Source organism: Chrysemys picta, chromosome 2, assembly GCF_011386835.1.
Source record: "Chrysemys picta bellii isolate R12L10 chromosome 2, ASM1138683v2, whole genome shotgun sequence".
In the NCBI taxonomy this organism is placed as follows: Eukaryota; Metazoa; Chordata; order Testudines; family Emydidae; genus Chrysemys; species Chrysemys picta.
The window spans coordinates 151,099,841-151,124,769 of NC_088792.1; the positions used below are offsets into that span (position 1 = coordinate 151,099,841).

A 24,929-nucleotide genomic window follows, 5' to 3' on the forward strand; every position below is an offset into this window, starting at 1 on the left:
TTCCTTACTGTTTATGTTGCAACTGCTGCAAAACATGCTGCTGGTTTAGTGGACATTAACTGGCAAGAGATCTCAATTATGCCCTACCTACCAAGACTGAGGTGTTGCACTAGAACCTCTCTACTTAACTGATAGCACGTTTGCAGGTGAGTGCTTCTTGATTCATGAAACAAACATGACTAGATACATAATGTGTCTTGGGAGCGTAAATTCTGAAATGCATAAGATGTTAGATTAGCTACTTAAAACAATAGACATCTAATAATTTTAATCATCATACACACTTTAGTTTGGGAGTGGTATAGCCATGCTGGCCCAGTAATATCTTATCTTTTTTACTGGTCGAACTTCTGTTAAAAATATTACCTCACTCAGGTTGTTTCTAATGAAATTTTAGGGCCTACCTGGATGATTACTGCTGTCTCGTAAAGCTTCATGGAAGTAGTGGTTGAGGAGAGCTGTAGCTAATAGCAAGAAACTGGAAATATCTCATTAGTTACGGCCCTAAAGTTATTGATGCAAAGAACTTGTTTATAGGGGCTGTGAGGCTTTTTTTCTATGCAACTTTCATCAGAACTCTGGTGCCCACATGTCTATTGTTGCAGTCATAACATTTTGTTTGATGAGCCTGAGGTAGGCCTACCCCAGACACCTCCTGCTACAATTATGAAAAATATCCCATCAAACACTTCTAAGAGCCTCTACAGTGATAGTTCAGCTCTTCTCCAGCAGTTTAAGTTTATACAAGGGAAAAAACAAGTTTTCCACTGTAGTAAATACTAACTGAAGTACTTTGCACACCTGTAGCACATTTCCTGGGAGAATAGACACTGCTTCACAGGTATTACCAACCCCCCTATGATCACTTTACATATTTGGGAAACAGAAAAGATTAAGTTGCCCAATCTCATGCAGGAAGCATAGGGTAAAGCCAGGACTAGAACTCTGCTAAATCTTGTGCCTGTCCTTAATGTGTTACTAGGAGCCAGAAGCAGACCGATAAGCCTGCTGTAAACACAGTTCAAACAATTTAAGTTTAAGTAGAGCAAATTGCCTGTAGATAGGGTCCTGGTTTTCCCACTCCGTGTTGCTGCAATCAGAGGGGGAGTTTATCATTCAGAAGAGAAAACAACTTCAGTTGTAAGTTTCTATAGCTGCAGGAATTTCCATTACTATTTCCTTAAGCAAATGCCTTTTGAAAATTTTACCCTTTCCCTGAAAGTGACTTTTTTTAGGGGGTTGGGGGAGGGGGAATAAAGCATGATCTATTGTTTAAGGTGTTTTTGAAAAGGTGCCTCACTTCTTCATACTACTAGAAAGGAGATGCAACATAAAATATTAGTATGAAGTGTTCCATCAGCTTTCCAAAATGAACAGACATTGAATTCCCATTACACTGCCCTTCCCTGAACATTTAATGGTGGAGGTGACAACTGCAAACAGAGGACATCATTGTTACAGTATAAAGAAAAAGTAAGAAGCAATGAGCAAACACTATACAAAGCTATTGCCACACTGCAGAGACTGACCATCATTTGTGCTTGTTATAACTGGTATAAGCCAGTAGGTTAAAATCCTTAATAGCCCCAGTGTTTTCACCTGTTTAAACCAGAAAAATCATTTGAATACCACATGCTTTATTATTTGATTGAATGGAAGTTACAAAAGTAGATACAAAATATTTTGTAAAAAGTACAATAAATTTACCTAAAAGTAACCCAAAAAAGCCCCAGGTAAGTAAAAACTTATAACTATTAATGTAAAAATACTATAAAATTTTCATATTAAATTCACTAATGTTAATTGATGCAAACAGGTTTTTTTTTTTTTTTTGCCATGGACTAACTGTTTAGTCAAGTTGAAGGAAACATGCAGGAAAACACACAAGGTACAGCGGCAGTATTGAGTTGTAGTTAAAGTTTGTCCCTAACACTGAAAGTAGCAAGAGGTCTAAATACTGTAACCAGTTTTGAGTCACAGCACCACTCACCAGCAATGCAAGTTAAGATGTATCAACATTGTCTGAACAAACTTTTCTGCCTACTTGAAACAGCTGCATGAAAGAACCTTGCAACCCTAGTCCATCCTGAGGAAGTGTGTGTATTGATATAAATATAAAAAACTTCAAAAAGTCAATCTAGTACAGGATTTCTCAAACACTGTCAATTCTTCCTTTAACAAATGGAACAGCCTACCCCTCTAAATGATTAATTTCCCTCCTGAATTCTTAAATTAACAGTGCAATTCAGAAAAATATCTAGAATCTGAACAGAGAAACCCAATAGTTTTGTCAGGAGTTTGTTGAAGCAGATTACTGGATATTCAGTATTAATTGGATGCTTGCTGAGTTTCAAGTGAGATCCATCCACTAATCTGCCCCTCATCCCTGGCGTGACCAGTGCCTGCCTTGGAAGAGGGCAGAGATTTGAGCTAGGAACAAAATACAGCTTAAAGCTAACTAGAAAAAGTTCTTTTGCCTTAAAACAAATGAAGCCTTACCTACCTTTCTCAATGATCACAGCAACATTTCTTTATAATGGAAGAAAAGGTTGAGTAATCACCTATACTGAAATCTATTCATTGCAAGAAAGCTCAGAACAAATACAGAAGCACTTAAGGTAAAACTAAACTATCGAAAAAGTTGGATTTGTGCAAGGCCAGGGCAAAAGCTTACTCATTACAGATGCCAAGCAAAAACCACAAGTTTTATTCACAGTTCTATTATGAGGTTTTAAATATGAGCAATTTACATAAAAACATCTCAGGCTAACCCTAGAACAGTGTGGTTTTAAACTAAGGTTATTTGTACAATTTTTGACAAACACTGTAAACTTAAGTAGCTACTTATCTGTCCATTTAGGGTTGGTGAAGCAGAATGATTTCAAAAAAGCTTTTAGCCAGTTTTCCCTTACATGTAAAGGCCAGATGCTGCAGTGTGCTGCATGCTGTCCATTCTCATTAACTTCAATCAGAGCTCACTGGACCCTAGGCAAACCGAGCCTGAATGGTTTTTGAATTTGACTGATTCTAACAACAACAACAGAAGGGACGGGCAGATTAAAAAGTGAATTCCTTCAAAGCCATTTCAACCACTGTAGTCCAATCAGTCTTCTATAAAAACATTCCTGCCTTTGGACAAAGCATCTGTCTTGATCTTTCAGACCCCAGAATGAGTTGGAAAAAAGACTTTCAATTTTGTAAACGGAGTCAGTTTGAAATCACAGCCAAAGCGTATATGAAACCATACAATTTTACTTTTGTCCACTAGCACATGTCCACACTTCAAAGTTAATGACTACTGTACTTTTCAGAAGTTAATTATGATGTTCAAAGTGAGCACTAGTTTGTTCAGCATGTTTTGTTCTTAGTCAGCAGTGCTTGGTCAAGGCGTGTGCAGTGTGATAGCAGATAAATAATGGCTAAGCAAGAATACAAGTTGTGAAAAATACTGATAGAAAATAGTTTTGGCAATGTTTTACTTTATGGCATTGGCCTGTTCACTCAGGGACTCAAAGATAGGATGACAAACAAATCAGCTGAAATGTGGCAAAAATGACTTCATCTTGGGAACAGGCTATATATGTATTTTACAGAGAGAATTCAGTGGGTCACTGGAGTTACAAAGTTTGGATTTTAGACATCTGAGATTGAAAATAAAGTCATCTTGTAAAAAAGATACATACTTTTGAAATCTCCCAGTATAAACTAGTTGCTTTGACATGTAGGGTGAACAGTGGTATGGGTAAGCAATCATCTCACACACTCTTCTATAGGGTTCCAGTAGGGGCAGAGGGGCCAGCAAAGGCAGAAGTGGCACAGGATCCATATTTATGCAGGATTTCAACCCCGCAGATCCCTAGGCAGTCATGTGGGACTCTCCCTCAGTGCTCTCCTGGACCAGTAGGCAGAGTGCCATGACTGCTTGCCCATTCAGGAGCTTCACAATCCCTGAGAGTGGGGAGAATTACACAGCGTGCAGTGGATTTACTGGTGCTTTAAGCACCATTAATTTTACACATTTGAACTGCAGTTCACAGGTAACAGGCTTGCAAAGAGGAAAAAAAAAGTGGCTGTGCAGAAAGAGCAAAGTTGGTGAGGTGTGGCGGGGGAATGGACCATCCCCAGGGTGCTGACTTTCCCCTCTGCACAGCTCCAGCCCAGCTTTTTCTGGTGTTTCTCCCATGCACCATTGTAGTAGGTTGGGCAGAAGAAGCATAGGGGACTAGATTATTTAAAAAGAAAAACGCTGGCTACTCCCTACACCAGGAAGGAAAATTAAAAGCCAAAGCTACCTGAAAAGAAATATTGATGTTTCAACACAAAATTCCACTTATTATGGGTGGAACATGTCACCTGTCCTAGCTAGGACCCTTTCATCTCTGAATTGCAAAGTCTGCACTACAAGTTAACTTGGTTTCTAAGATACTAGTATTTAATAATGTAAATCAATACTGCATTAAAACAAAATTACCTCCAAGCTCTTGAGACCTGTCAGCCTCAGGTTTCTCTCCTGGAATGACACATGCCACAAGTAACATCAAAACAACTCAGGATCAGGCCTTTAGAATGGAATGTTTTTTTAAGCAAAACACCGTTAATGATACTCATGATGTCTCACAGTCCAGCAAAGAAACTAGGTATCTGCAGCTCAGATTTTTCACAATCAGATGGTGCTGGCGCAACTGTTTTAATTTGTCAAAATACAGTACTAATCCCATTAGATAATGGTGACACTTATTTAAAAAAAGAAAACTCCGCAGTTCACAGTGGGGAACATGGAGATTGTTTCTCTTGTAATTAAGCTTCCACACTTACGCTTTTGTGCCAGTCTTAAGTTTTTCATCTGGGTTTTTTTAGATGGGCTCTATTTTGCTTTATCTTAGTCACTTTTAGATCATAACTCATGTCCATGCAATTCATGGCTAGTCTACTATTTTACTTAAGGCTCTAAGGCAAATTCAAAGTGCATCTAGATACAAACTTAAAACAAACTACTCTAAAAAAAATAAAATAAAAGCACTCATAAGGAATACACCAGTAGTTTTTCCTCCTATGTTTGATCCAGCATTTTTAAAAAAAGGTTTTGAAAGCCACACAATGAGTTTAAGTGAATTAAGTTACCTTTTTCCTTTTTTTAAAAACCACAGATACATATGAATTTGAAATGGTGTACACAAACAAAAATCCACAGGGGGCACACATACATATATGTGTGTGTGCAATTCAAAGTCATAACTGAATACCAGATTGTTTTTTAAATTGCTTTGGTTGCTGAAGCTACATATACCAACCTATACCTATTAACAGTCTAGTTCTATGAGATAAAAATGCGGTGTGTTTTAAGTATAAATTGCATCCATCATAAAATTTGCAAAAATAGTTCTATTTCCTACATAGAAAACAGTGGAATATCGAAGTTCATAACGTAATGCACTTATCAGAAGTATTCAACAATTTTTATACTAGCAAACAGAGCTTTAAAATGGAACTTTGTTGAGCAACTAAACGCTGGATGGAATAAAACCCAAACCAAAATATTTGCATTTGCAGTTTTGCAAACAATTTCTAGCCAAATATAGTATCTACAGAATTCTTACCATCTGTTGTTTCATGTCAGATAAATTACAGCAGCCACATTTGTGGAAGTGTTTGAAAAATTAAGTGTTATGTGGCCAAATTTTTCCACAAATGTCCTGTAAATGTTATGCATCCAAACTCCTGAAGGTGCACTTGAACATTAGGTAAACAGCTCCCCTATCCATGCATACAAATTTAGGGGGTTGTGCACAAAACCTCATACGCCCAAAACTGCAAGCTGAGTTGAGGTCTCAAAGTACTTATCCATCCAATTTCTAGAGCAGAAAGTTAATTCTGGAACTGCTAATGCAAACTATAATGATGTAGTTCTGCATTGGTGAAATTTTGCATAATTTTCAATTTATACAGATTGACAAAATATGGTTCAGTTAGAAAATTATGACATTGCAGGGATTAATGCAATCATGAACCCCACCTTTCCAAGTAAAAGATCTGATAAAGTAGCTCTTAGAATTCATAGCTACTTTGCTCTGAAGACACTTTTGCTGAATTGCAGACCTTGGATTTTACATGAAGTTTGACCTGGTACCTCTTTGCAATGAAGCCCCCACACCAGCTACTAAGATGGAAGAAGGGCAGTAACTGTGCTAGACTGGAAAGCATCTGTTTTAGACCCGCTAGCTGTGGTACCTGGTTACTCAGGGTTTGTGCCACTAAAGACAAAGTGGTAAAGAAATAGCTGCAGCTGTATATGAAGCAAGAAAGAGGAACCATGTTTGAAAGCAGAAAGAATTCTTCCAGGGAAAATTTATCTGTCTTTGGATCCTAGCTTTTCAATTAGTTCCTGAAGAGGAGCCAACTCACGCCTGTCAATCAAGTTGAACTCCTGCAGGGGGAGAGAGAAACATGAAAAAGGATAAATTTAAATAAAAATTGCAGTAGACAGAATAAGTGACGCAACATCCATTTAATTCAAAACTAAGGCAAAATAAAGAATTCCAGTATTTTACCACAAACAGCTTGATACAAGTGATTTTAAAATACTTAGTTTATTTGATAAATGCTAATTAATCCTCTCAAAGCTCAGTCTGGTTGATATTCTCTAGAGCTAGACTAAGTCTCCCCCAACAAAACTGAAGTTCCGTGAAAACAACTACACTGACTAAATTTTACATTTTTCAGAGAAAATTGTTAAATACAAATTTTGATTTGAAATTAAACAAAAAGTTGGTTTTGTTTTGATATTTTTCATTCAAAACTCTGGTAATTGATTTTTAAATGCAATTGTTTTGTTTAACGTTTACCAGAGAAATAAAATAGGATTTTTTGACCAGGTCTAGTCTTATCCCCGTTTCACAGATTGGGAAATGAGGACACAAGGAGACTGAGAAAGTAAATAAACAGTATGTGGTGAATCGGCAGCAGAACCAGATACGTGACCCATATCTCTAATGCCTTCAGCTTTAACTACAAGAGCAAAACTTGACGTGGCTTTGTCAAGTGCCATCTCAATCGATTACCTTTTTAATTACACTCAGCTAGCCATCTAATATTGGCAGCAGAAGTTTATCCCTTACATGTCCATTGGAAACATTATCTAACTTTCATAGATTTCATAGGATTCCAAGGCCAGAAGAACCATTGTGATCAGCTAGTCTGACCTCCTGTAGAACACAGGCCATTCAACCTCCCCAAAATGATTTCTAACGCTTATCTTTTAGAAAAAGATCCAAGCTTGATTTAAAAATGGTCAGTGATGTAGAATTCACCACAACCCTTGGTAAATTGTCCCAATGGTTAATTATTCTCACTGTTAAAAATGTTAGCTTCAACTTTCTGCCATTGGATCATGTTATACCTTTCTCTGCTAGATGGAAGAGCCCATTATTAAATATTTGTTCCCAGTGTAAGTACTTATCAATTATAATCAAGTCACCTCTTAACCTTCTCTTTGTTAAACTAAATAGATTGAAGCTCCTTGAGTCTATCACTATAAGGCATGTTTTCTAACCTTTTAATCATTCTCACAGCTCTTTTTTGAACTCTCCAATTTATCAACATCCTTCTTTAATTGTGATTCCAAAACTGGACACAGTTTTCCAGCAGCATTGCACCAGTGCCAAATAGGAAGGTAAAAATCTGTATTTCTACTTGAGATCCCACTGTTTATTCATCCAGGGATTGCATTAGCCCTTCGGACTACAGCATCGCACTAGGAGCATGTGTTCAGCTGATTATCCACCACAACTCCCCAATCTATTTCAGTCAATTTCCCAGAATAGAAATATCGTCTAAGTAAGACAAGATGTATACATTTACATGTAGCCATATTAAAATGCATACGGTTTGCTTGCGCCCAGCTTACCAACTGATCCAGATCGTTCAGTATTAGTGACCTGTCCTCTTCATCATTTACCACTGTCCCAATTTTTATGTCATATGCAACCTTTGTCAGTGATGATTTTGTTTTCTTCCAGATCATTCATAAAAATGTTAAATAGTGTAGGGCCAAGAACAGATCCCTGCAGCACCCCACTAGAAACACACCTGTTCAATGAGGAGTCCCCATTTACAATTATGTTTGGAAGTTTTTAATCCACTTTATGTGTGCCATGTTAATGTTATATCTTTTTAGGTACCGAGTCAAATGCCTTACAGAAGTCTAAGTACACCTCTACCCCGATATAACACGAATTCGGATATAACGCGGTAAAGCAGTGCTCCGGAGGGGCGGGGCTGCGTGCTCCGGCGGATCAAAGCAAGTTCAATACAACGCGGTGTCACCTATAACGTGGTAAGATTTTTTGGCTCCCGAGGACAGTGTTATATCGGGGTAGAGGTGTTTACTGTGTCAACGCTATTGTCTGTATAAACCAAACATATCATTTCATAAAAAAAAGTTAGTATGACACTATCTGCTTTCCATAAACCCCTGTTGATTGGTATTAATTATATTACCTTCATTTAATTCTTTATTAATCGAGTCCTGTATCGGATGCTCCATTATTTTGCCTGGGATTGATGTCAGACTGACAGGCCTCTAATTAGCCAGGTGATCCTGTTTACTCTTATTAAATATTGGCCCCTTAGCTTTCTTCCAGTCTTCTGGAATTTTCCCAGTGATCCCAGACTTATTGCGGAAAAATCAACATTTATGGAAACATTTGTATTAGTCTTGTAGATTCTGTAAATCTGTTTTATATAAAACCTACGTTCTGGATTAGATTTAACTTGATAGTGCCCCTTTAAATGTGTCTAGAAGGAGTCACTTTAGGACGAATAGCTAGTAATTTAAAGCTTACCTGTACAAAGAAGATAAAGTGCTTAAAGGAGGTGTTGAGATGGGCCTCCTCCTGGAGCTGCATCACAGAGTCAAAGTGCTGGTGGTAAATATGGGCATAGACCCTAAACAGACGCTTCAATATAGTCTTTGCCACAGACATGAAGTTCTTAGGAAAAGGGACACCTGAAATGTGCAAACATATGCAAAACATTTCTTAATCCAGTTTAATATATGAAAGCCCAGCTACAGAATGAAAATTTTCTGCCAAAGGGCACTAGACTTAATTAGAAACAATGAAACCTCAGCTTCAGTAAGGGTACAAAACTTATTTATTCAGTTGTAAAAATCTAGTCAATACACTTTTAATAAATTATGTCAAACTGAGAATTGGAGCAAATAATCACTTATTCAAAGCATCACTCACATCCCATTTCCACAAACTACTGAGCATCCACAGTTCTCTTTGAAGTCAACAAGAACTAAGGGAACTCAGCACCTTTATAAAAAAACAGACCCTTTGTGCATATAGGCCCTGATTCAGCAAGGCACTTATGCAAACATCTAACTTTAAACATGCAAACAGTCTCCCTGAAATCAATCATGAGAGAAAGTGCTTGGCTGAAGAGAGATGGGAATCCCATTGGCCATAGAGGCCAAGTCTAATAATCTAACATATGTATTCTAATTCTTATTTTGATATGGACTTCCTGTGTGACAGCACAGGGCAAGTCATTTAAATTATCACCCTAATCTGTAAAAGAGAATTGACTCCCCTTTGGGGAGCTTCTTAGGCCCTGATCCCGCAAACATTTACATACAAGCTTATCTGTACTACTATGGGCAGTCCCATTGGAATTAACAGGACTACTTATGGAAGTGAAGTAAAGCACATGTGTAAGTGTCTGCAGGATCGGGGCCTTAGCTATATTCCATAAGGGTTTTAAATCAATAGGACGAGTACTCTTTAGTCACTTAGGTGCTTTCAAAAATCTCAACCATAGAAGCTTAATTATGGACTTTAAAATTCTGGCCAGTATCCCAAAAACATTCATCCTAACTGTGTTAACATATTGAAAGTCTAAATAACTCTTAAACCAAAGCAATTTTGTTTTCATGTCACAAAGATTTTATACCATCCAGAGGAATTTTCAGTAAAAATACTAATTTATTCCCTAATGCTGCAGACACTCAACACGAACCATGCGTAATCCCACTGAAGTCAGTGCAGCTATTCATGGTACTATGGTACACGTTTGCAGGATCAGGGGATTAACTAGCAAAATTCTGATTTTTTGACTAACAGTTTTATAAAATTCAAACAATCCCCTACCAGTAATTACATATAAAAACAAACTATAACACAGTTCATTATACATTTTAACCTAAATTTGCAAAAGCACACATTTTCAAATTAGATTTACAAAGCCTCAACCTCATTTAAATTGATTAAAAAAACCCCAACTAAGTGACTTAAACAGAATAGTTAAGTCACTCTATACTTACCTTCAACAAACAAGTATTAGTAGACAACAAAATAGGGGATCATAAGATACTGAAATGTTTACTGCTTTTTAGCTACACCCAAAATCCACACATTGAATTACATTCAGTGAGAGATTTGATTTAGAAGGAAAAGTTAAGCATTTTAAACAGCGGTGGTCCATAGTTTGTTTTTTCCCCTCTCCCATCCAGAGCAGGAAACACTTTCAAGTTTCTCTCTTTACTTGTATACTAAGTCTAAGTCTTCCCTGCAAAAAAGGTGCATTTTTATGCTGTTAGCTTTCTTGATGCAAAATCCTACTGCAGACAATCCACAAGTACTTTTTACCCAGATGTAGCTAGTTGAGGCAAGGCATGTACCGTATAATTTATGAAGCAGCATTAATTTTCAGTGAGGGTTGGGCACCTAATTGATCTTTGAGTGTTTTAAATATTAAATTTTTAAATGATACCTTTTAACTACTCTACACAACATCATGTCTACCAATAAGAGAGCTTTTAGGATGCACTGCAAAGAACATTAAGAACTCTTGCTTATTTTAAAAAAAAATCAAAATCAAGTCCATGCTAAGGACAAACACCTGGCAACAAATCTCATTTGAAAAGAGTTTTGAGTTATAAAGGACAATTTGTTCTTACTGGAGTTTACTTTCTTGGCCACATTACATCGCTTAATCCTCACTATGGGAGATTTCTATCTCTTAGAAATTTTGAGCTAAGATTTCTCTGCTTATTTGGAGATGTGAACCTGACATACAGTAGCTTCAGCAAAGACACAGATTTCAGGTGAGAGTTTACTAGAGATGATGTTAAATTCTAGCTCTAGTGCAGTGGTGGGCAACCTGTAGCCCATCAGGGTAATCCACTAGCAGGTCGCGAAACAGTTTGTTTACATTGTCCGTCCGCAGCTCCCCGTTTGCCGCTCCCGGCAGATTACCCTGACGGACCGTGTGTGACCTGCAGGCTGCACTTTTCCTACCACTGTTATAGTGATTATGGGATCAGAATCTACCCCACTATCAGGGCAGCAAGTTTGTCACAGTGGGGAAAAAGGTCACAGATACCAAGACTTTCCCATGCGTCCATGACCTGTGTGTCCAGGATTTCAATAAACTCACCCTGCAGCAGCGACTGCTATGGCTCCTGTCCCATGGGGCTGGGCCTGATTTCCAGCTCTGGGCACTGCAACCTGGCACACGGGGTCACAATGCTGCTCAGGTTTGGCCCAGTTGCCCCTCCACCACAACAAGTGGGTGGCCAGGCCAAATTTGAGTTAGTGGTGCTGTGACCTGGTGCATGGTGTTGCAATGGTTCTCAGGTTTGGCCCAGCTGCTCCTGCATCATCATCATGATGGGGCACCCAGACCAAAACTGAACAGTGCTATGAATCCATGCACCAGGTTGCAACGCCTGGAGTGGGAACTGGGTCCAATCCCAAAAGACAAGAGCTACCCCTACCGGGTGAGCACGGGGTGGGCTTGATCTCCAGCACCTGCACCTCTCCACCCCACCTCCTCATTTGTCACAAAACCCGACTTTTACTAAATGTACCGTAACTACTCTGATTTTTTTTTTTAAATGCTGTGACAAATCTGCAGCTCAACCCATGGTACATATCCACACAGGAAGGACTAAATGACATGATTTGAAAAGAGAAAGCCTGGATTCCAAACTTCAGACTAGATGAATTTTTATACTTGTATTAGCCAGTTAAAAATAGGATATAACAAGGAAAATACTCCAACAACCAGTTACTGTCACTATAGCTTCTCTCAAATGCAGCTAAGTACTTTTACAGTCCTCACCACCACAGTATTACCCTGCCTAGTGCATGACTGTCATGATTTCACTTACCAATCTTTGAAGGAAAGAGGGTTTCATCATCCAGCTGGTCCTGAACCCATGTCATCAAATAATCAATATACTTCGGAGCTGAACATTTAATTGGTTTCTTTATATTGGTACCATCTGCCCAGTGGTATTCATACCTATGGAAAAAAACAAGGTTTCTTTAAACAAAGAGAAACAATTTTACTTTTCCAGACACTTCTTTATTAGACATAGGCTCTCCCTGTTTTACTTGTTAAACACTGGTAGTGCAAACAAACTTTTTTAGCAGAAGAATGATTAAAAAAGGGGCTCTATCAGAACCTAACCAGGAAACTAGAATTTTGGTTCCGGCTTAAACCAGATTCCATGTCATTTTTACGCACAACTGGGTTAGTCTCTTTTCTTTATGGTTTAATCTCGACTTCCTATTGTTTCCATGAAGTGTACAACATGGCGATCGTGCAATTGAGGAGAGCTGACCACAGCTCCCTTTAGAGCCAATTAATAATGCTCCTTGAACAGTCACGAGGAGATGTACTAGAGAGGTCCCATTTTCCCCTTCCAAGTTTAAGTGAACTGCTTCTCCCTTGTCCTGCTTGCCCTGGAGTGAAGGGTCTGGGCCAGAAGCCACTGCAACGCAATAAAGATGGTTCTCTTTCATTATAATCTATTGGGAAGGTAAAGATTTTTAAAAGTAAACTGGAGTAAACTGATACACAGAGAAATTAAATAGCCTGCCCCATAAGTCAGAGCTGGGACAGAAGCCAGCAGTCCCTGTTCCCAGTTGCTATTTGAACCATTTGATATAGCATTGCCTTTAATATTCCATAATGGCTTCTTTGGGCTTGAACCTATCATTCCTGTGTTATGGTAAAAGTATATGTAAAATGAATAATGCAGTCTAGTTGGCATTTTATATGCAATAACATCAGAGTCAAAGACCGAGTCCCAACTTTAAATGTAACCAGGGTACCTTGTGAATATGTAGTATTTTATGATTCTGTGTGTAGCATTAACTTTAATGTCTTAAATGTGCAATGCGACACATTCGACATGGAAATCATGGGCCAGATCCTCATCTGGTATGAACTGGCATAACTCCACTGAAGTCAATGAAGCTACCTCAAATTTATGTCAGATGAGGATCTGGCCCTATATCTTTAAACTTTAATGTAATTAAATTTAACATCCTTGAAGGGATAAAGAGGCCAGAGAAACCCACCACACCAGCATTTAACTTCAAAAAGGGGAACTACACAAAAATGAGGAAGCTAATTAAAAGGAGCCGTCACAGGGGGGAAATGCCTGCAAACTGCATGGAGATTCTTTAAAAATACCATAATAGAGGCTCAAACTAAATTTATACCTCAAATAAAAGAAAACAGTGAAAGGACCAAAAAAAATGCCACTATGGCTAAGCTAAACAACAGAGTAAAAGAGGCAATTAGAGGCCTTTTAAAAATTGGAAGTTGAATCCTAGTGAGGAAAATAGAAAGGATTGAGATCTACAAAATAATGAGTGGTGTCGAGAAAGCGAATAGGGAAGTGTTATTTACTCTGTCACATAACACAAAAACCAAGAGTCACCCAATGAAATGGATAAGCAGCAGATTTAACACAAACATAAGGAATTACTTCTTCACAAAATGTACAGTAAATCTGTGGAACTTGTTACGATGGGACGCTGTGAAGGCCAACAGCATAACTGGGTTCAAAAAAGGATTAGATGAGTTCCTGGATGATAGGTCCATCAATGGTTATTAGCCAAGTTGGTCAGGGATGCAACCCCATGCTCCACATGTCTCTAAGCCTCCAACTGCTAGAAGCTGAGATTGGATGGACAAGGAATGGATCAGTCAAAACTGCCCTGTTCTGTTCATTCTCTGTGAAGCACCTGGCCCTGGCCCTGTCAGAGACAGGATACTGGGCTAGATGAACCATTGGTCTGACTCAGTGTGACCATTTTTATGTTCTTATGCTCCTGGTTTCTGACATTTTAAACGCTTAACCATGCCACAGAACAAGCTTAATTTTGTAATAAAATTAAACAAAAATCACTAAAGGGAGAATGCTAGTGAGTTTATTACAGTGTTCATGCAACTTATGTTTCCTACACTCTGTGGGAGTGTACTTCAGAGTACGCTGTGCACCAGGCAGTGCATGAAGAGTGAAATTAGAGGCACTGAGACCCAGCTGTCCTGGCAGCCTTTCTAATGAGCCATAGTGCTTTTCATTTCAAAGCGTGCACCCTGGACACAATGCATTCTGGGATAAATAACCCATAGCACAGGAAGCTTAAAATTTTAAGTGCCATATCCCACCTTCCAGGCCCCCTCTAATACTAGGCAAAATTCAGAGATAATGAAAAGTTATGTTGGTGGGATTTATGCACTGAGAAGCTAGGAGGGGAGTGTGTAAGACTGTCTAACATAAAGCATTCTGTTGGTTGCTTTTCCTAATACACCCATTCCTTCTGCCTATTCAGCATGTAAATCAATGATCTCAAACATTATCAATAAACTCATATCACCAACTCTGAACCTGGCCCGCCATTGGTGGGAGGGAAGGGAAGAAGGCAACCAGGACTGGTTCAGTATGGACAGCTGCCAGGATGCAGGAGGGTCCGGAGGATCAAAGTCTGTATGTGAATATCCAAAAATGGTATGTACCCATAACTGCACTATGTGTGCCCTTAAATCAGGAAGGAAAATACTATGCATGTGCTATTTAAACAAGCTTCTTTATTTCTTACATTTTCCCAAAACTTGGCAAAATGAAGAGTGAATCTTTTCTGTGGCTGAGAGATGTGCTAAATTTTAAACCAAAACCATTTGAGTTATTCCAACATGCTAAAAAAGCACATTTGAAAAATGCCTTAATTTTAGTTTTCATCAATGTTCTCATGCTCAGCCTAGCTGATTGTCTTCCAAGTTCCCTTTTACCATTCCTTCTACCCAACCCCAAATTACATGCAAAAAAATCATGTGGGACTGGAAAAAAGATGAAAATTTTAGTCAAAAAGGCATTTGGGGAGGAACTAAAGATACATGTAAAAATCACAATTAGAAGGCACTGTATTATATGTACTATATTCCTCATTAAACGGGCATCCAAGCTGAGCCGAGCAAGAAGATGAGCTGACCAAACCATATATATATGATTACTGGTTGTAGGAGAAGGAAAGAAGTTATAAGTTTGGCATGTTATCCTGCAGTTACCAAGCAGAATCTGACCACAACTGTTGAATGCTAGAGATGGAAGGAAAAAACAGAGTCATGAATATAGCTCATTAGGATTTAGCCAGTATTATAAAAACATCTATTTGGGGTCTGATTGTACAAGCGCTTTGTGCTTGGGAATCCCATAGACTACAGTGAGAATTTGGCTCACTTGAAGGCTTGCAAGGACCTACACAATTCACAAGGGAACTGGTTCTCTATAAACATTTATGATGGAATTTTTTTTTTAAAAGTCTTATTACAATATACCTAGGGCTGAATACTGAAATCTTTATACATGCAAGTATAAAGTATGACTAATTCCATTAAAGTCAAGTGGGCTACTATTCAGGAAAAGCATTTGCAGGAAAATGAATGTTGTTTTGCCAAATGCTTTAGGATCATTTGTTAAAAGATATTATTTAAAAGATGTGATCCTGCACCGAACACCGTACAGCAGACCTCTGTAGAACCGCTTGAAGTCAACAGGATGACTAATGCTTAAAGTTGAACACATGACTAATTGTTTGAGGAATCAGAGCCTTCGGGTGTAAGCTCATTAGAGCAGAGACTGTTCCTTTATCTGTGTTTGTACAGTGCTTCACACAAGAGTCCAAATCTAGACTGGGGCCTTTGGTGCTACCACAACAGAAGTGTTTTAATTCAGATCGTCAGTTACTTTGTAATGAGTGAAATTTAGTAATTTCGATCCTGAAGAAAGTGACGAATAATATATATATATTTAAAAAAAAAGTTCCTTTAAAAAGTTAAAGCAGACAACTAGAGTCAAATTTTAAAAACTGTTTTCAGGGAATGTTGAGGAAATTAGTTTGAGGAATTATATGCAGTATCTATTGCTGCTAACATCCTTTTGCTGAGCATGAATCATATGCCCCTCCATTGGCTTCCAGTAAGGAGAGCAATGGCAATTCAAGCTCTGAAGACATCAGCAAGACTGTACATCTGCAAAAGTACATCTGAAATCCTAAGTCTGAGGCTGATGCACAGGATTTTGTGATCTAAGTAATTTCAAAGGACCACCCAAACTTTTATGTAGGAATTGACAGTAGGTCTCCAAGAAAGCAATCGGAGTTCTGCAATGTCACACAGCAAACTTGGAAGAACTGCATACTTTACTCATATGAAGTTTCTCTCTCGCTAACAAACCCCAACCGTCACAAACTAAAAGCAGACACCAAATGTTCCAGTTCAAACAGGAAGTGTTGAAAGGAAATCACACCAAATATAGAAACAGGAACTTTCTAACCTAAAACTTTCAAGCCTAGATACTACCGGTTAACAAGTAAAATAAAATCATAGGACAGGGTTTTACATTGAGCATAATGAATACTGCATGTCAGCCGGACTCCTTTTTACGGCGTCATAGTTGTAAACTTTCATTAGTCTTTGCTGACTATAGTAAACAAAAATCTTCTACACCTCAGGAAGAAATGCCACAATCAGAATACCTAGCTGTGGCATATGCCGCTATGCTCTAATCTAGTGAAACTGCTGGAAGAAAAAAAAACTGTAGTGAAACTTGTGTTTCTTTCCGCCCTGAAAGAGATGCTTTATATGTGCTACCTGCCATATTAGACACATCTGAATATGAGACAACTCCCATGTGCATTCAAACCCATCATGTACTGCCCTCTACCCCCCAAGACATCAGACCTACTGCCTCCAACACTTTGCCACATGAGCATATCCCTTCCCACCACAAGATATACATGAGCCTTCCTTTGAGATGACTAGGCCCTTTCCACAGAACAACTGGCACTATTAGGTTGCCCCAGTAGATAACGCATCTGATCTTGTGCTAAAAACCACAATGCTTTATGAGTGCATGGAAAGTTTTTGTGGACATGTGTGAAGCTACAAAACAAGAGTCCTTTACAGCTGCAAGAATTCAGAATACTGTGTATACTTGGCATGGAGAACACAACCTACACATTTTTAAAAAAAAAATACGGAGCATGTTACTACAAAAGTCCAAATAAATCAAAGGGCTTTTATGAGATATTCAGCATTGGGCTTGATATATTAATGTTTGTGACAACAAAGCAAGTAGTTTATTATATTGCTGAGTTTCTCATAGATGTTTTGTATTCTTCTGAAAGAAGTCTGGAGTTCCTGTGAGGCTCTCCTTCCTGTTTTGAACCAGTATAATCATGACCATTCAGCTTCCCCTATTTCCAGCCATCCATCTCTGCTGGGTGAGGTCACTGGAAAGAAATTATGATTTTTTCTACCCCTAAGTACAGAGCCTAGGTGCTGTGGGTGGGTGTTAATGAAGTGAAAACAATTTTTTTTAGTTTTGAAAATCAGCATAAGTGGTCTGAGTAAATTCTTCGCACACGTGAATAATCTAAAAAAAGATTCTTGATCAATAAATTAATATGCAGTTCTGTAACGTAACTGAGGTGCTTTAAAACAAAATGTTTTCTTGAAAAAAAGGTTTCACTGAATCAATATATTTGGATCATGAATATGACAGGAATCTATGTGATCTTCAGACCAATAGAGATAATGTTGTGACCCATCCTTCACTCCTGTGTAAATATACAGTATAAAAGACACCAGATTGGACCAATAATATCTCTAAGTCCAACATCCTCCCTCTGACAGCGCCAGTACCTGATAACTCATAGGAATGCAAAGTTCCCCAAAATGCACCCTATCAATTTTTCAATGCTGTATGTGGGGGGATAGGAATAATTCATGGGAGCATGACAATAAGACTATAAAACACCAAATGATTATCTGTTCTTTTTTCATTAATGTTGCCTATTTATTTATATTTGTGACCTACCCCTGTTTATATATTATGTCTAGTATACTGCAATGAGTTTCCTACCTTGGTCCAGCAGACATCACTGGACAGCTTGCTTCCGTGCAGAATTCTGTGATGGTCCCATATAACATATTGATCTGATTGAAGAAATCCACAGCTGCAAAAACAATACATCAACTTTAAGTGTACAGAGAATTTAAATTTGTTGATGTTATCTTCTCTGGTGGATTATCTGGTCAGATGGAAATACCATCATCACTAGTATGAACACAACATCATTTTCAGAGAAAAGTGGTTTTCATTCTGCATTGCATCACACTGCCAGTAACAACCTTCTCAGAGTGAAGATTTCTATTTTGTAGCCATTTTGATCTGATGTTGTTTTTTTTTAATTGGAACCCATAATCCTATTTCACTAAAATATTTCTAAGTCTAGTATGCAATTTCTCTTGGTTGAATTCAATCTTTTGGGAAGCCATGTAGTGGCTGCCAAGCTCAAAACCTTGGAGTGCTGAAAACCAATGTCTTAACATCTGAAAACAGACTCCCCAGCTTCCAAACAATACAGGGCATCAGCATTAATCTGTAAGTGTAGTGATAAAATATCACACACTAAAATCATGCCGAAATGACTTTCAAAGTCTTTAGTTTGAAGACCAGTGCAAACGTTTTCAGGATCAGTAATATTTTTCTAACCAAAAAAAAAATCTCAATCCTTGCATTGATTATTACTCCACTAATAAAACAAGGGTATTACAATGTGCTTCTTACAATTTAAGACAGACACTTTCAGACCAAAGGTAGCCTGTATATCATTTTCTTGTTTAGCTTGGGAACAGCCACTTAAGTTTCTTAGAATATATATTAGTATAGATTAGACTATACTGGAAACCCTTTTAAAAAGGGGAAGTCTAGTTTAAATTGTTTCATTGTTGTCCAGCTAGGAATTGACACTCGTGTTGCCAGTGAATTAGTCAAGATAGGAGTTTTATTGTAGTTGAATAACAAACTTACTTAAACTGCAATTAAATAAAAATCAATCCACATTTATTAATAGTTTTCAATTATCAAAATTGATCCAGTGTTCATATTATGTACAAAAGATACTATGCTTCTATGGTGCAAATATTGGAAAATACGGAGAGTGTCTACAAGCTTCCATCACACATATTCCTGCCTGACAGAATGTCATCTGAGCATAAACCAAGAGTTAAACTGTGAGAATGTGATTAACTTGACACATGTTCTAGGCACCACTAACTTTCTTTTTGAAGCCTGTGATAGTTACGGTTTGCTTAATAATCCAATATAATAAAACAAAAAGCAAAAATAACATGAACAGAGAAGTACTGGTTTGGAAATATCCCTCTCCCCTCAAAAGAATTAGGCTCAGATTCTTCAGGTATGTAGGTGTTGCTGCACCAGCCTTGCAATGCCTAACTGATTTAGGAGCCTAATTCACATTTTTTTTTCAGAAGGGATTTAGGCACTTAGGAGCCAAAATCCCACTGACAGTCAATAAATCTAAAAATGGAGTATCCATTCAATATTTGTAAGTGTGAAAAGATGCTTTAAAATACACACCCAGTTTTCTCAAGTATGCAGGCCAGTTATTTTTTCTAAGGACTTACTGTTAACTGCAATCCATTCATTGAGGTCCTCTCCTTCTGGCAACATAACTGCTTGTCTAAGGTTACCACTTCCCAAGGTTGCTTCTGCATGTTTCAAGAGCTCGTACTGATGGGAGCCTTCAGGAATATTCTTCTTGGGTTTGAATGTTTTAGAGGACCGACTGCCACTGACAGAACAGAAATGGATTTTCAATTATGTTGTCAATAGTAGTTCTACATTTCAAACTGGAACTTTTAATTCCAATAAAAAGAAGAACAGGAGGACTTGTGGCACCTTAGAGACTAACAAATTTATTAGAGCATAAGCTTTCGTGGACTACAGCCCACTGTGGGCTGTAGTCCACGAAAGCTTATGCTCTAATAAATTTGTTAGTCTCTAAGGTGCCACAAGTCCTCCTGTTCTTCTTTTTGCGGATACAGACTAACACGGCTGCTACTCTGAAACCTTTAATTCCAATGACTATGTATTCTCATATTTTATTAAACATCTAATGGAATTTTTATCTGTGTACTATACTAGCCTTGCTGAATTCTGCTTGCTTCTGGCAAGTGACATTATGTTTTTCATTATTACCTTTCTGGTAAAAGAGCAGGGTGAGCAGATTTTGTGCCTGGGCTGATAAGTTTTCATGACAAGACCATACCATACCACCACATGACATGAATTACTGTAAGAAACACTGAACAGAATATGGTTGATATTTAACCAATTAGATTTCATTTGAAGTTTGGGGCCTGACCATGAAATGCTTATGAATGTAGTCCTTAGACATGAAAATAGTTCAGTCAGACTACTCATGTGAGTGAGGATTATAGGATGTTGCCCCATGCAATTATTTACATCAGTCAACTCATTAGCAATGTGTTTAAAGTATGACTGAATATTTTGCACAGCAATTTTTTTTTTTTTTTTTTTACTTTTATAGTACCGTTCAGCCAAGGAGTTGAGAGTCCCTTACCAACAATTTAATCTCACAACACCTTGTGAGGCAGGTAAATATCCTTCCCATTTTACAAATAGGGAAACTGAGGAACAGATAGGTTAATGCATGTCCAAGGTCATATGTCAAATCAGTGGGCAAAGTCAGAATTAGAACCCAAGAGTCCTGGCTACCTGGGTTCCCCTGACCCATTTTAGCCAGTCCTCTAATAGCAACTGTTTCATGTGATACAATGTTCACCAGCATGACAGATTTGCTGATGTAGAGATAAACCCAAATAACTATTTTCTATAATTATCTATAGACACACACCTCATTGAGTATATGCAAAAAATACAAGTGTCATTACAAACCATACTGCAAAAAACAATAATCATACAGGAATCCTTTACCTAGGATTAAAGGCTATAGTGATCACCCTAACTACCAGCATAGTTACCCCTTCTTTCAAGCCTATTTTTAAACAATTATGAACATCACCTTCAAAAGACCAGCATGCTGTTCAGCAGAAATGGCAGTAATTCATTGTTAAAACCTATATTTTCCTGGACATACATAGGATGATCCAGACTACCAGCCAATTACACTTTTGGGCTGGATACTGGGAGCTTTTCTCATATTGAATAGTACTTGTGAGAACAGTCCCACTGAAATCAATGAATCTACTTGTGCACATTAGTCAACCCAAGTAAGAGTTGCAGAATCAGACTCTCTGTGAGCAGAAAGAACACAAGGAAAAAATATTTGTATTTAATTATAAAACCAGGTTCTTCTGACAAATAGCGCCTATCACAATGGAGTCCAGATCCTGAGCGGGGCCTCAAAGGTGCCATTACAATACCAACAACGAGTAGCAGTAATAATAATACATGGCAACTTAGGGGGCCATGTACACAAGGAGCCAGAAAAATCAGGTTATCAGAATGTAAAGTGGTGAATCGAGATATCCTTAAACAGCAATAGCCACTTGCCTTTGTTGACCACAAACAGGGGGCTAATTCTTCTCTTGCTTACACCAGTGATTTACACCAGTGCAAGTGACAGGAGAATCAGGCCCGAAGTTTTACCGTTAACCCTTTGGTGGAAATAAACACATTAGTTTGGTGCACTTGCTTTGGTATTACCAGCAATACATACATGCGTCTGACGAAGTGTGTATTCACCCACGAAAGCTTATGCTCTAATACGTCTGTTAGTCTATAAGGTGCCACAGGACTCTTTGTTGCTTTTTACAGATCCAGACTAACACAGCTACCCCTCTGATACTTGACAGCAATACATTGGTAAATCAAGCTCGTTTGGCTCATATGCGTGTCAATACTGGCTGCCTGGTACAGCCTGAGTCAACAGCGAGATGCTAACTGTGCAGATTCTGGACTCAGTGGAGTTCATCCTGCACATGACAGAGGCCTCTGCCATGAGCACATCAAGCTTTCAAACCATGCCAGTGTAACTCACACACAGTGTGGTGCTGTGTCCCATCAAGTGGCACTGAGACCACTTAGAGAGATGAATGAGTTTGCTCTACAGCCTTAGCTAACAGCCAGTTGGCTTTTAGCTCCTGCAGGAGAGGCTCATGCACTAAGCTCCATAGGTCCCTCTGATGACCAGGGTCTGCACCAGCCTCTCCCCTAGAGCAGCAGGGTCAAACCTGGATTGTAGAGGACATATATCCGGTGCCAAAGGTCACAGCCCTGTTCCTTCCACCCAGGTTTCGGGCTGGATGCTGCAATCCTGCTCTCATCCCTCCCCGCTCACACATGGTACCTGCTCCACATCCAGGGTCCGCAATGAGTGCAGGGGACTGGACTCGATGACCTCTCGAGGTCCCTTCCAGTCCTACAATCTATGAATCTATAACCTCCCCTCCCCTCCCCTCTCTAGCTCACGGATTCCCTCCCCCACAGGCCGAAAGTCACCAATCCCCTCCCCGTGCCTCTCCCCCATGCCAAGGGCCACCGATCCCACCACTCCCCCCACCGATCCCTCCCCTCCCCCACCTCTCACACCCCCCCACCGATCCCTCCCCACCCCACGGGCTACAGATCCCGCCCCCCGATCACCCCCAATTCTCCCCCCCAACCTCTTCACCAGTGTCTATTCCCCCCCCCCCCGCCTAGCGAGCAGCCCCCCACTGGGGCAGGCTCCCACCCCGCCGCGCCCCCCTCCCGCGCCGGGCCCCCAGCCACTCACAAGAGGAAACTCATCTTCAGGCCGCGGAAGGGGGAGGGGGGGGTCCCGGCGGGGGAGGGGAGGCGCCGCTGGCTGCGTCCGGCCCTGAGCTGCGCAGCGAGATCGAGCCGCCGACCGACTCCCCTCCGCGAGAGCCGGGCCGGGCGGGGCGCGCAGGATCTCGCGAGAGGAGAGCGCTACCCCGTCCCTTCCCCCGGGCAAGGAGAGGGGCGGGGCGGAGAGAAGGGCTTGGCTGGCCGGGGGAGGGAGGCAGGAGGGAGGACAAGGTGAGGGGGGGGATGGGGCATTAGAGGTACAGACACCCCCGGCGCCCTTCTCCCCAGTGGGTACCTCTGGTTTCCCTTCCCTCAGGCCGGGGGACCCCGATACCGTTAGCAGTTCAGTCCCATGTCTGCATCAGCCCGCCACTGAGATACCTGCCCCTTTGGGTCAGGCATGGGGGGGGGCTTCACCAATTTAGCAAAACTGGGTAGGTCAGTACAGTTAATTTAAGCTGAAAGAGAGGTAAGCAACAGCTGCTTTTCTTCCCAGGGTGAAGCCTGACAAAGGTGCTGCTACCACTGCTCTCCCACAGTGTGTATGAGCAATTTATCCCTATAGCTATATATATAACACTGTAGACCCTAGCTATGTGCAGAAGGGACCGCTTAGCGGTCTAAGCATGGCAATTGTAATAAGACCAAGACTTCCAATCTTGCTTGAATGGAAACCACAAGTAAAAATGGTTTGAGGTTCGACTGCCCGAGCTCATCATCCTCTCCCAATAGCAGCCACATCTTCAAAAGTCAAGTATCAGAGGGGTAGCCGTGTTAGTCTGGATCTGTAAAAAGCAACAGTCCTGTGGCACCTTTAAGACTAACAGATGTATTGGAGCATAAGCTTTCGTGGGTGAATACCCACTTCATCAGACTCATGTAATCTTCAAAAGTGTTCACTGATTTTTTGGATGAGGTGTCTCAATTCAAAAACTGATGCACTCGAACTCAGCAGGCGCGTTTGAACATTTGAGCTAGACAGATTGATTGCTTTGTATGTTGTTTGCTCTTTTCAGACAAAAATCTAAGCCAGCCTGATGTAGCAAAGTTCCAGCCTGCTCTGCCTGCCTACCTTTCGAATACAGGGGCAGCAACTATTTCTCCATGCTCCCCCCCCCCCCCCAGTTCCTCACATCTTCTTGTCAATTGCTGGAAATGGGCCATTTTCATTACCACTACAAATAGTTCTTTTTCTCTCCTGCTGATAATAGCTCACCTTAACTGATCACTCTCCTTATAGTGTGTATGGTAACACCCATTGTTTCATGTGTTGTGTGTGTGTGTATATGTATCTTCCTACTGTATTTTCCACTGCATGCATCCAATGAAGTGGTCTGTAGCCCACGAAAGCTTATGCTCAAATAAATTTGTTAGTTTCTAAGGTGCCACAAGTACGCCTGAAAAGCAACAAAGAGTCCTGTGGCACCTTAAAGACTAACAGATATATTGGAGCATAAGCTTTCATGGGTGAATGCCCACTTCGTGAGACACATGTGGGCATTCACCCACGAAAGCTTATGCTCCAATACATCTGTTAGTCTTTAAGGTGCCACAGGACTTTTCATTGCTTTTCACAGATCCAGACTAACACGGCTACCCCTCTGATACTTGACAAGTACTCCTGTTCTTCATGGTGTGATTGACGTTCCCCTATATGGGATTAACAAATGTATTAGAGCATAAGCTTTCGTGGACTACAGCCCACTTCTTCGGATGCATATAGAGTGGAATAAATATTGAGGAGATATATATACACACATACAGAGAGCATAAACAGGTGGGAGTTGTCTTACCAACTCTGAGAGGCCAATTAAGTAAGAGAAAAAAAACTTTTGAAGTGATAATCAAGATAGCCCAGTACAGACAGTTTGATAAGAAGTGTGAGAATACTTACAAGGGGAGATAGATTCAGTGTTTGTAATGGCTCAGCCATTCCCAGTCCTTATTCAATCCTGAGTTAATTGTA

At 39.7% G+C, this 24,929-nt stretch overlaps 1 protein-coding gene across 1 annotated transcript; it reads right to left on the reverse strand.

Annotated features, from left to right (window-relative positions):
* Positions 1-1,620: 1,620 nt before the first annotated feature.
* On the reverse strand, positions 1,621-23,089 carry MOB1A (MOB kinase activator 1A). The gene is made up of 6 exons (XM_065584396.1): positions 22,929-23,089; positions 19,795-19,961; positions 18,227-18,320; positions 12,176-12,309; positions 8,841-9,004; positions 1,621-6,424 (listed from the first exon to the last, which is right to left on the reverse strand). The coding sequence occupies exons 1-6, from the start codon at positions 22,940-22,942 to the stop codon at positions 6,347-6,349; spliced, it is 651 nt and encodes a 216-aa protein (XP_065440468.1). The 5' UTR covers positions 22,943-23,089; the 3' UTR covers positions 1,621-6,346.
* Between the last annotated feature and the right edge of the window lie 1,840 nt (positions 23,090-24,929).

Excerpts from the sequence above, each read along its gene's own strand:
- MOB1A (XM_065584396.1), bottom strand. Across the intron at positions 18,321-19,794 it reads TGAATGGATTGCAGTTAACA|CTGTGGATTTCTTCAATCAG; the intron begins GTAAGTCCTTAG and ends TTGTTTTTGCAG. Across the intron at positions 6,425-8,840 it reads ACTTTATCTTCTTTGTACAG|GAGTTCAACTTGATTGACAG; the intron begins GTAAGCTTTAAA and ends CTCCCCCTGCAG.